The sequence below is a fragment of the Chenopodium album genome, chromosome 7 (assembly GCF_948465745.1).
Source record: "Chenopodium album chromosome 7, dcCheAlbu1.1, whole genome shotgun sequence".
NCBI classification, from domain to species: domain Eukaryota; kingdom Viridiplantae; phylum Streptophyta; class Magnoliopsida; order Caryophyllales; family Amaranthaceae; genus Chenopodium; species Chenopodium album.
Window position 1 is genome coordinate 54,754,946 of NC_137840.1, and position 13,110 is coordinate 54,768,055.

Genomic DNA, 13,110 nt, shown 5'->3' on the forward strand with positions numbered 1-13,110 from the left:
AAAAAAAAAAAAAAAAAAAACCCGGAAGGAATAAGAATATACGGTTTAAATTAGAAACCCTAAAAAATACCGATTGCAAAAGCCTAAAACCTCTCGCAGCCTCCTCATTCTCATTCTCTCTCTCTTCGCAACTCCAGAAGCTGTGCCTGCGCAACCCCCTTAGGTATTTTCTCTCTCTCTTCCATTTTCAAAACCCTAAATTTTTTTTCAATTTATTCACTCAATTTCGTTTTTTCCCCTTTGATTCAGATCTTTCTTCTCTATTGGTGTCGCAGTCTCAGTCCAACATCATGGCTCTGGTTAGTTATTTATGTGTTTTTTTAATTTCATTTTTAATTGTTTAAAATCATCGCCGAATACAATTAATTTTGCTTGATTATGATTTTGTTACTGTTGTTTATTTGCTGCTTTTGGTTTCATTTTGGATCTGTGAATTTTGATTTTTTTTAGCTGATTTACAATTTAGCTTGAATTTTGTTTGTTATTTGCTGGGTTTTGTTTAAATTGTTGATTTGATGTTACTAATGATGAAATATTGATGATTTGAATTTATCGGTAATTCGATGAGAATCTCTTATAAGGGTGTTTTCGTTTGAATGATTTGAAATTTTCCTTACCTTTTTCGATTTTTTCCTGTTGATTGTACATTTTTTAGGAGTAGTGCGATTATTGATTGCATGTTTTTTATTTATGTAATTTCATGTAAGAATTTTATAACATTAAACATTAGTATTAGCTAATTTTTGGATCGATTTGCAATGTGTTTCATTGAGGTTTCTATGTTATTTTTGATTCATTTTCTAAGATGTTGATCAATATTGATCACTGATATGATTAGCTAGCTGTATTTGTGTTCCCATTTTTAATATCTGCTATTTCGCATTCTCCAATTGTCAGAAGTTCCATTCTTTTTCTATAAATATGTGAATTGAATTATACGAATTATATTGCAATTTGCTGTATATGTTAGATTGTTTATTTTAAATCGAGTTTTTTCTTCTCCTCAGGTCTTGCATACAGGACTCCCAAATAAGAATGCTTACAAGGCTCTTATTGCTGCTGAATACAGTGGCGTGAAAGTCGATGTGGTCAAGGATTTTCAGATGGGTGTTACTAACAAATCGCCTGAGTTTCTTAAAATGAACCCCATCGGCAAGGTAGCCTATCAATCTTAAAGGGTATTATTTTTTCTTTGCTATAAAATGTTGTGTAATTTTTGATGTGAGAATTGCCTGTTTTTTCAGGTTCCAGTTCTGGAAACTCCCGAGGGTCCTGTATTTGAGAGTAATGCCATAGCTAGATACGGTGAGTTTGTACTGCCTCTCTCTTGATATGATACTTATCTCATCTAGCTCTACTTTTTAATAAAATAAATTCATGTTTTGCAGTGACAAAGCTGAAGGCTGATAATCCTCTCTTTGGCTCGTCGCTAATTGAATATGTAAGATTGAACTTAAGCATTTGATTTATTTATTTTCCAAATGCAATTTTGGTGCTACTTAGCATGGATGACAAAAATCGTTTGATTTTATATGTATTTTATTTGTTAGGCCCACATTGAGCAGTGGATTGACTTTTCAGCCACTGAGATTGATGCAAACATTGCTCGTTGGTTGTATCCTAGACTTGGTTACGGTGTACATCTTCCTCCGGTTAGTTGACATAATTGTATTTTTAAAACTAAATCTAGATGTTTTTATAGATGCATTAATTATCCCAACTCTTCTGTTATTTTGAAGGCTGAGGAAGCTGCTATTGCTGCATTGAAGAGGTCCTTGGAAGCGTTGAGCAAACATCTTGCTTCCAACACTTTTCTGGTCGGAGACAGTGTTACACTAGCTGATATTGTCATGACCTGTAACTTGTTTTATGGATTCCAGAGAATCATGACCAAGAGCTTTACTTCAGAATTCCCTCATGTCGAAAGATATGTCTGGACGATGGTTAATCAGCCAAACTTCAAGAAGGTGTTGGGTGAGGTAAAGCAAACAGATTCTGTTCCATCTGTAGCAAAGAAGCCAGCTCAAGCACAGCCTGCTAAGCCCAAGGCCAAGGAGGAGCCAAAGAAAGAGGCACCCAAGAAGGTAGAAGCACCTGCAGCAGAAGAGGAAGAGGCACCCAAGCCAAAGGCAAAGAATCCACTTGACCTTCTACCCCCTAGTAAGATGGTACTGGATGAGTGGAAGAGGCTATACTCCAACACCAAATCCAATTTCCGTGAAGTTGCAATTAAAGGTATTGTTTTTGTGTTAAATACCTTATCTTGGCTTTGAATGAACAATTTGGTAGCCATGATACTGAAAAAGATCCCTTTATCCCTTTTTTTTTTGTTCTGTCATTCATTCTATAGAATCTACTACGTATACCTTATTTCTGCTTCACAGTTTCTTGTCATAAGCTGTAAATTTATTTAGGCATTTTCCTCTAATGTTATGAACTTGCCTCTGCCTTCACCTCCTGAATGGCTGCCTAAGTTTTCTTGAGAAACTGATCCAAACCTTAATTTTCTGTTTTGCATCCTTCTCGCTTATTCTTGTTTCCTGGGTCAAGGAAGGATTTTTGAAAATTATGATCGAAGTTTGTTGACTTGTAACCAGTGTTGGGAGTTTTACTGTAGTTGATTGTCTTGCCTTGTATTTGTTTTTTGTTATACACTGACAATTGTATTCAGATTATCCTTTGAAATTTGTAATGTGGGTTAATGTGTACTGTATTTTGGAACACACATTTTTAATCAATTACTTCTGTTAGTGTTTAATGCTGTCATGCACCATAACTTTCTCATACTTATATCTGTGTTTTTGCAGGATTCTGGGATATGTATGATCCAGAGGGCTACTCTCTGTGGTTCTGTGACTACAAGTACAATGATGAGAACACTGTCTCTTTTGTAACAATGAACAAGGTTAGTGGGTTCTTGCAAAGAATGGATCTTGCTCGCAAGTACGCATTTGGAAAGATGCTGCTGATTGGATCAGAGCCCCCATACAAGATCAAGGGTTTGTGGCTCTTCCGTGGACCAGAGATCCCTCAATTTGTGCTTGATGAGTGCTACGACATGGAGCTCTACGAGTGGACAAAGGTTGACATCAGTGATGAGGCTCAGAAGGAACGTGTTAGTCAAATGATTGAAGATTACGAGCCTTTTGAGGGAGAAGCTCTTCTTGATGCCAAATGCTTCAAGTGATTCAATGGCGTCCCTAATGCTTAGGATATGTAGTTTGTTGGTCTATTGGTTCATACTCGTTCCATAGATTATGCTACCGTCCCCATTTAATTTTGCCTAGAAGTGTTTTTTATTGACCTTTTATTTTTAATATTTTGGTTTCTGCCTTTTTAGACGTTTTTGCGGAAATGTTATCTAATGACAGCAATATAGTGGGTCATTACGAGCTTACCATGAGTACGTCTTGAAATGACTAACCTATTCGTGTTTTTTTGTAGTAAATGTGATGTTTTGAACGTAACATTTTTGAACTATGTTGCATGAGAATGTTTGGTTTGGTAAATAGGTGATCCAGATTGATTAATGTGTAATACCAGCTTTTATGTTGTCTTAGTTGGTCATTTGTGTATGTTTTCTTTTGCTGATACATTGTTTTATGTTGACTGACCATTATCTTTACTCCTTTCTATAAATATGAGCAACAAACTTACTATTGCTTATGAACAGTACTCGGGACACTATAGCTTAGGAACAGAGATTTTCCTTTTTTGGCCCTTAAGTTCTCTGGTGTTTTGCATTTCCTGGGTTTCCTCTCACCTTCTTATTTTGCTTTTCCCTTTTTCATTAATGTTGTTTTGATTCAATCATCTAATATCTCCTCTCCTTTTGATTCACTCTCTCTCATCTGAAATTGAATTGTACCCAAAATTAAGCTTCACTACGTCTTCTTCAATTCAATGTTTACATGTTAAGCCTTCTCCAATTTCGGAATTCCCAACTCTGTAAAAAAGTTGGGCTTGCTCTAGGTTATTTAAGTACTTCATGTACCTCTCCATGTATACTCTCAATTCTTCGTTAAAGCAGCTTCTGAGCTTCATCTCCCTCATCAGACAGTTTTGAGGTAATATGTCTGTTTTGATCAATCATCAAATATCAATTTCACAATCTAGGGTTTTGTACTTCAATTTTTTTTTTTTTTTTACCTCAACATGCTTTCAATTCGATTTGATTTGTTGTTATTTTTTTATTCGTATGGTCCCTCTTGTTGTTAGTTTTCTTCTCTCTGATTTTGTTAATTTTCTTAATTTGTTTGTATTTATTGCGGTTTTCATATTTTATTGTTGTGTACTTGGGGATTTAGGTTGTGAGTTCTTGAATTTATGACGGATTTAAATGGTAGTTGGGGATGTTGAGTTTTTTGTGTGTAATTTGTAAAGGGTAATTTCTGGGCTGGATTTTTCGTCCATTGAAGCAGCTTCTAAGATAAGATGCTTGTTTTTATAATCATTGATATCGTTTTCGGTCTAGGGTTTAATCGTTTATGTAAATTAGGATTCTTATTGGACTGGGATTTGAAAATCAAAATTCCTAGATTGTAATCTGATTTGTTTCAATAGGATCAGGATTTTGAAAATAAGATAAAGATTTTGAATTGCTATGTTCTGTGAATAACATTATTTAAATTTATGGGAAATTCTCAATGGTAGCCCTCTACTTTTGCTTTTTCCCAATGGTAGCCAATTTTTTTTCGCATTCTCAATGGTAGCCTTCAACTTTTTAAAAAGTTGCAACCGTAACCTTATTAAGTCTAAACCGTTAAATATCCGTTAACTTTAACTATTGTCAACCATTTTCTCTCTCCTAACCATTTTCTCTCTCCTTCCCTTCACTCATCTTCCTTGGCAGCACCTCCAACCCCAAAACCCTCCACCCGCAAACCACTACATCTCCGTCCCTCCTTTCCACCGCAACAACCACCCCCTCTCCATTCCCCCTCCACTCAACCGCAACAACCTCCCATAGTCCCAAGAAATTGGCCACCAACAACCCCAAAACCCACCACGAAATTAGCCATCCACCCTACCCACGAAAACACCCCCATGGAACCGCCGCCCAACAAAACCCCACCCAAGAAACCCGCAACTCACAATATTACCACCCAACCCATGAAAATCACCACCCATGTATGCACGAAAACCCCATCCACGAAAAATACTCCCACGAAAATGAAGAACCCTAGAATTTGATTGAAAATAAAAGGGGGAGAATGGAGAAATGAAGAGCACTTCATATTTCAGAGAATTAAACAATTGAGAGTTTGGAGGTTGATGAACATTTACACATTTATCAAATAATAATGGTGATGAAGGTGGAGAGATAAATCTATGGAGTTTGGAGGTTGAAGGAAGAGGAGAAATAAGGAGGGACGGTGTTAAACTCACAATAAGTTTAGGAGAAAAACGGCTTAATGAGCCTTTAACATTAAACACATATATATAGGCTTACAACATTAACCTAACATGCCAAAAACTCCTAACAAGATATATACAAATATATTCACAAAATATATCTTACTTAACATAATTATATCCTAACACTCCCCCTCAAGTTGGAGCATGTAAATCACGAATGCCCAACTTGTTTAGAAGAAAACCAAATTGTCACTTCCCAAGTGCCTTCGTCAAAATATCTGCTAACTGATGACCTGTGGGAACATACGCAATAGCTAGATTACCATTTACCAACTCATCACGAACAAAGTGACAATCTGCCTCTATATGTTTAGTACGATAATGAAAAACGGGATTTTTAGCAATATGGAGAGCAGATTGACTGTCACAATACAACTTCATAGGCTTGGGATGCAAAATACCAAGAGATGACAACAAAGATTTCAACCACTTTAATTCACAAGTTGTAACGCCCATAGCACGATACTCAGCTTCAGCAGAAGAACGAGATACTGTCGGTTGTTTCTTAGTCTTCCATGAGACAGGGGAACGACCAAGAAAAACCATATAACCAGACAAAGAACGACGAGTCAAAGGACATGCTGCCCAATCACTATCACAAAAAGCTGTTAAACACATGTCCTTCATAGGACGCAACAATATACCCTGACCAGGACTTCCTTTGATATAGCGAAGTACCCTGATTGCCGCATCCCAATGTTGCACCTGTGGGTTACTCAAGAACTGTGCAAGAGTATGAACAGAATAACTTAACTCTGGACGAGTTACAGATAAATAAACAAGTCTCCCAACTAAGCGACGATACTGATCAGGTTGAGAGAATGGCTCCCCCTCGGCATATGCCAGACGATGGTTTTGCTCCATAGGTGTATCAATAGGCTTACAGCCTAACATTCCTGCTTCAGATAACACATCCAAAGCATATTTACGCTGTGATAAAAATATACCTTCCGGACCACGAGCAACTTCAATGCCTAAAAAATACTTCAACACACCAAGATCTTTCATATGAAAGCAAGAACTCAAATAATTTTTAAAACGAGTAATTGCATCATGAGAAGAACCCGCAATAATCAGATCATCAACATACACAAGAACATGCAGAGAGATTTTACCCTGAATATAACTGAACAAAGAATAATCTGCATATGATTGTTTGAAACCATAAGACTTCAAGGCATTAGACAACTTAGCAAACCACTGTCGAGGAGCCTGTTTTAAACCATACAGAGACTTACGCAACCTGCAAACCTTTCCTGGAGTAGAACAATTATAACCTGGAGGAAGCTGCATATACACTTCCTCCTCCAAATCTCCATGAAGAAAGGCATTATGAACATCCATTTGATGCAACTCCCAATTTAAAGAAGCAGCAACAGAAAGAAAAAGTCTAACAGTTCCCATTTTTGCTACAGGGGCAAAAGTTTCATTATAATCAACACCTGCAACCTGAGGATTGCCATACACAACAAGACGACCCTTAAGTCGCTCTACTGCACCCTTAGATTTATATTTAATTTTATACACCCAACCACAACCAATAGCTTTCTTACCTGGGGGTAGGTCTTCCAATGTCCAAGTACCATTTCTCTCGAGTGCATCAATTTCGTCTTTCATTGCCTTACGCCACCTTTCCTGTTTCATAGCTTCACTAAATGAGGAAGGCTCTTTTCCCTTTGTAACTGCTGTCAGAAAGCATTTATGTCTCATAGAAAAATTGTTATAATCAACATAACAAGCTATATCGAATTGTTTACCTGAAGAACGTGATGGAGGAGCGGGAGCAGTACTGTTTGCCGAGGAAGTGGGGTCTATTTTCTGATGAACCACCGTATTAGTCACAAAGCCATGAAGCTTCGAAGAGGGAAATTTAGTACGATGACCACGACCTAACTCAACATCAGTAGCAGAATTATTGTCCACCTGCTCACCACTAGTAGACGAACTCCCCCTCATAACAGTAGGAGCATTAGCATTAGCACCTGATGATGACACAGTACTAGCACCAACCACCTCTGCATCATCATTAATATTCCTTAAAGTAGCTACTCCTAAATTGTCATTACTCAAATTAGGAGCAACTTCATGCAAAGTGTCTGCATTACTAATACGACCAGTGGGGTCAACCCCATGCACATGCATTTCTTCAACATAATCCTCATCATCCCACAACTGAATTTGATTAAAATAATTCTCCCATTGTATTTTTTCTAACTCGTTAAATGACTCAATAAAAGGAAATTTGTCCTCAATAAATTGTACATCATGACTAATAAAAAATTCACGAGTCTCTAAATCATAAAACCTCCACCCTTTTTTACCATATGGATAACCAACAAATATACAACGACGAGACTTTGAATCAAATTTATCTTTACCACGAGAATTATTCACAACATAACTCAAACACCCAAAAACACGTACTTCATCATAAGAGGGTGGCTTCCCAAACAGACATTCATGAGGCGTCTTGCCTTTTAAAATAGGAGTCGGGGTCAAATTAATAAGATGAACCGCAACTAAAACACATTCTCCCCAAAAATATTTTGGTAATTTAGCTTGAAAACGTAAAGCCCGAGCAACATTTAAAATATGCTTATGTTTCCTTTCAACACGACCATTTTATTGAGCGGTATCTACACACGAAGTTTGATGTAATATCCCTTTTTTTTCAAAGAAAGGTTTCAAACTCAAGAACTCCTGTCCATTATCACTCCGTAACACTTTAATCTTTTTATTAAATTGGGTTTTGATTAAAGCATAAAAGTCGCGAATTAATTTCCCTACTTCATACTTTCCAACCATCAAATAGACCCAAGTAGCACGAGAAAAATCATCGACAATAGTAAGGAAATATTTAGCATTACAACTAGATGATACTCTACTTGGACCCCAAATATCACAATGTATCAAATCAAATAAACCAGATGCTTTATTCATACTTAAAGGAAAAGAGTTACGGGGTTGTTTACCCATAAAACAAATATGACAATCAAACACACCACACTTTTTATTCTTACTACTACTAACTACTCCAGGTAAAGATAAAATAACTTTCATCGAAGGATGGCCTAAACGCCTATGCCACAACATACTTGCATCTGGGATTGCTACTGAATTTGCGTGAAACTTATGAGCACGAACCGGCCGAAAGAGATAGACCCCATTATACTGCACCCCCGCTCCAATCAGGTTCTCCAAAGTGTGGTCCTGAATAGTACATATCTTGTTAGTGAAAAGAACAATAAATTGTTGTTTTTCTAATAATTGAGACACTGAAAGCAAGTTACATTTTAATTCCGGAACAAATAAAATATCTTCTAAAATTAAACCATCACTTAATTTTATTTTTCCTTCTTTAATGGCCGTAGTACTTTTTCCGTTAGGCAAACCAACGGGAGATAAAATATCACACAAATCAAAAAATAAATTCAAATCACCCGACATATGATTTGATGCTCCGGTATCAATTATCCACTCATTCGAACTATACATACCATGAGAAGTCTGATCAGAAGAAGAGTTAGTGGGCTTTGCACTTTTAATTGCACTCATAAATTGCTGCCACTGTTCATCAGTCAAAGTAGGAGCAGAGCCACGATCATTATCATTAACATCTTGCGAACCTGATTGTCGAGAAGCACTCACATTCGCAGCAAAACCACGGCCACCAGAATCTGCTGTACGTCCACCACGGCTGCCGCGGCCACCCCCACGGCCAGACTTGCCACCACGTTGACCACCGCGCCCACCAGAATTGAAGGAATCGGGCCAGCCATGTAAGTCGAAACACTTCTCCTTCACATGCCCCTTTTTACCACAATGGTCACACATACGAACATCACCAGCGCTCGACCAATTTGTCCGACCTTGAGCCGAACCAGACGCAGCAAACCCGACAGCACTCTCCGTACGATTATCATGAGCATCTGAGACAGTTTGCTTGCGTTCATCAGAGACAACCTTCGCATACGCCACATTGAGTGAGGGAACGGGATCCATCATTAGCAAAGTCGACACAACACTACCAAATTTTTTCGAATCTAAACCAATACAAAATTGGTGAAGCAACTCACTCTCAATGATCTTTGCATACTCCGGGGCAGCAGTACAAGAACACTTGGGAATTTTACAATAACTAGCCAATTCATCTTGCAACTTACGCAATTCACCAAAATAAACGGCTACCGGCCTTCCACGTTGCTTGCAATCAACAATTTGAGCCTTCAACTCAAGAATACGAGGACCATTGCCAAGGGAATATCTATCACGTAGATCATCCCATAAAGATTTGACATGGTCGGGAAAACGAACCGTAGAACGCACCGAAACATCCAAGGTATTCACAATCCAAGCAACTAGCATAGAGTTAACGATACCCCATTGATCAAAATTTGGAGACTCCTTGTCCGACACCGTAATAGTGCCATCAATAAAACCAAGTTTGTTCTTAGCTCGAAGATTATTGCGCAAAGAACGAGACCACTCCTCATAGTTATCTCCTTTGAGCATAATTGGGCTAATCACAGCCCCTGTACCCTCACTTGGATGGAGATAATAAGCAGAAAATGGTTCATAACGAGGGGCCTTGGGAACATCATCACCACTCATGACTACTCAAAAGACGAACAATCACAAAGCGGAAGCACGACCAGGAACAAAACGGAATAATAAAACAAGAAGAACAAAGAACGAAGATTTGTGTTTAGGAATGAACTGGAAGAAAGAAAAAAAAAAAATCTCTAAATTAGAGGGCTCTTGATACCATGTTAAACTCACAATAAGTTTAGGAGAAAAACGGCTTAATGAGCCTTTAACATTAAACACATATATATAGGCTTATAACATTAACCTAACATGCCAAAAACTCCTAACAAGATATATACAAATATATTCACAAAATATATCTTACTTAACATAATTATATCCTAACAGACGGAGGTATTTGTGTGTGGGGGTATTTTTAGAATTTTGTTTTTTTTAAAATTTTTCTTTTTCTTTTTTTTTTAAAAAATTATTGGAATAGTTAACTTGTTTACCGTAGTTAGTTTTAACGGAAATTTAACAGAAAATCATCATTAAGGTTACAGTTGTAAAAATGTGAAAGTTTAGGACTACTAAAGAGAATTGAAAAAAAAATTGGCTACCATTGGGAAAAAGCAAAAGTAGAGGGCTACCATTGAGAATTTCCCTAAATTATTTGTACCTTGTATATCATTATGCTTGTAATAAGAGCGGTGCTTTCGAACTTGATAAATTCGTTAATTAGTTCATAAAACTTGACATGAGGATCATCTATCACAAAGATATCTGCCTTGATTCCTAGCAGTTGTCATAACAATTATAAGCAAAGACTAATTGTTTCTCATCTTAAAATCTAAAAACGAAAGACTACACAGAAATGAGGATCATTTTCTTTCAATAGCTGTTCTTCGGGGAAGTGGGGGCTTCTCAAAACTAGACTTCTTGTTTTGGGTTTGGTCTAATCAAAAGAAGAGAAAACATATTATATGATTGTGTTCCATAGGAGACTCCCTTCATTGTCATGAAGTGTCATTGTTGATTACCATATTTTGTGCTTCATCATCAAACATATTTATGAAGCTGCTCAAATTTGGTATTGAAAAGAAAGCATATGTTGTCCATTTCAAACAAACGCTTTTGAATTTGTTTGGGGTTTTTCTTTTAAAATACATCATTCATGTCGATCTTAGTTAAGATCAAATATGACCACCCCTTTACGGGTGGTATGGGTGAGTTTGAGAACTAACATTTTCTGGAATATTTTTACATGCTTTATGAAATCACTCTTGGTTTGATGTTAGCGTATTTGGTTCTGAGCAGAAACAACCAAAGAGTTCGTCTCGAAGCTTGATTTGAAGCCTGGCCAGAAGGTCCTAGATGTGGGTTGTGGCATAGGTGGAGGTGATTTTTACATGGCAGAGAACTATGATGTGGAGGTTGTCGGAATTGATCTCTCTATTAATATGATCTCTTTTGCCCATGAGCGTTCAGTTGGTCTCAAATGTGCTGTTGAGTTTGAGGTGGCAGATTGTACCAAGAAAGATTACCCTGAGAACTCTTTCGATGTCATCTACAGTCGTGATACCATTTTGCATATTCAGGTAATATGCTTTCTTTGATATTTAGGATTCAAATATTTAAGTATGTGTGAACATTTTAAATCATACCTTTTCAATTATGATTCTTAAGTAGTTACTCAATTTAATGTCCAAATACTATTGTTGAAGATTTAAATTTAAATGCCAAATATCTTAGGAAAAAAAAACAATTAATAAATTGCTAGCTGTCCATGTTGAGTTGTACTGACTTCAGAATCCACTAACTGCAGTAATCTGCAATTCTGCATCACAACTTATGAGATGGACTTAAAGGAGAGTTGTTTTAAATGGAAAAACTAACTCCTGAACTTATTTATCATATTCAGGACAAACCTGCATTATTTAGATCCTTCCTCAAATGGCTGGAGCCTGGAGGCAAAGTTCTACTTAGTGACTACTGCAAGAGTGCTGGTCCACCTTCACCTGAATTTGCATCTTACATCAAGCAGAGGGGATATGATCTCCACGATGTGAAGGCATATGGGCAGGCAAGCTTAGACTAACAAGGGCTGAGAGAATTTATTGCAAACCTTGAAACTAACAAGGGCTGAGAGAACTCTTTTTGCCATGCATTTTTCCATAGAATGTTTCAAAGGCTTTGTTTTTGTATAAAATCTTACATAGAATCCTTTATAGGTACGCCGGTTGGCACAAGAGATTCAGAATTTAACCTCATCGCGGCAAATTACTGTGGTGAATGGGTCTGGTGGAATTGGTATGTCAGTTTAAACTAACAGTTACTCTTACAGTGCTCTTTGTTTTGTATATGTTTGTGTTGGTGCCTCTAAGTTTACTTTTTGCTAATTCTATGATTTAAGCAGATGGGTCTTCTCTAATTCTTCCGGCTGCAACCTTAGGTGCTTTGGGCTATGGGTATTCCGTATATGTGGTGGAAGGTAGGCATATTTTACATATCTTTGTATATTAACAATTCTACCTTAGTATAGTTTACATATCTTTGTATATTAACAATTCTACCTTCTTAAAATTATTAACTATTATAAATTATTTATTGGGTTCTTAAAATCAGGTATAATACCATACTAATATTTCCAATGCCTTTCCTAAAATTATAATTGAAGTTGTCCTTCTATGAAAAATCCTCCGATCCCCATTTTTTCTACTCTGCACCATACTAAGAAAGCTACCTACACAAATTGTTCTTCAACTGCAGGCAAGAGGTAACATATCTTTTAGCCCTTTCATTAATTGTTGTGGTAATCAGCTTTATAAACAAAACAACTTGGGTTTTAACTATGACAAATTGTTGTTATTCAATCATTAAAGCTTATAGTTGTCTTATTGTATTTTACAGTGCATGCGATAAACAAGACAACAAATATCGCCTCTCTTTTCGAAAGCAACTACATGGCCACAGTATTCCATGCTACCAAGAGTGTGAATTTTGTTACAGAATAAGAAAAACAAAGATCGTACATGAAGAATTGGTTCCCTTCACACACCTTCTAGCTGATTAATTTAACACATATGCCTATCTAGCTATTTTAACTTACTTATTGCATCCTGTACTTTGTTGCTAAACTATAATTAGCTCACTTAAAGTGATTCT

General features: G+C 36.8%; 2 protein-coding genes across 2 annotated transcripts; both read left to right on the top strand.

The window, feature by feature from the left end:
• The first annotated feature begins 35 nt into the window (after positions 1-35).
• Positions 36-3,397, top strand: LOC145639068 (elongation factor 1-gamma-like). Its single transcript, XM_081690198.1, has 8 exons — positions 36-163; positions 250-299; positions 1,008-1,157; positions 1,245-1,305; positions 1,389-1,441; positions 1,551-1,652; positions 1,740-2,235; positions 2,808-3,397. The coding sequence occupies exons 2-8, from the start codon at positions 291-293 to the stop codon at positions 3,185-3,187; spliced, it is 1,251 nt and encodes a 416-aa protein (XP_081546324.1). The 5' UTR covers positions 36-163; positions 250-290; the 3' UTR covers positions 3,188-3,397.
• Positions 3,398-11,068: 7,671 nt separating this feature from the next.
• LOC145640320 (phosphoethanolamine N-methyltransferase-like) lies at positions 11,069-12,959 on the top strand. The gene is made up of 5 exons (XM_081691618.1): positions 11,069-11,543; positions 11,867-12,028; positions 12,177-12,255; positions 12,362-12,436; positions 12,856-12,959. The coding sequence occupies exons 1-5, from the start codon at positions 11,355-11,357 to the stop codon at positions 12,957-12,959; spliced, it is 609 nt and encodes a 202-aa protein (XP_081547744.1). The 5' UTR covers positions 11,069-11,354.
• Positions 12,960-13,110: the final 151 nt, after the last annotated feature.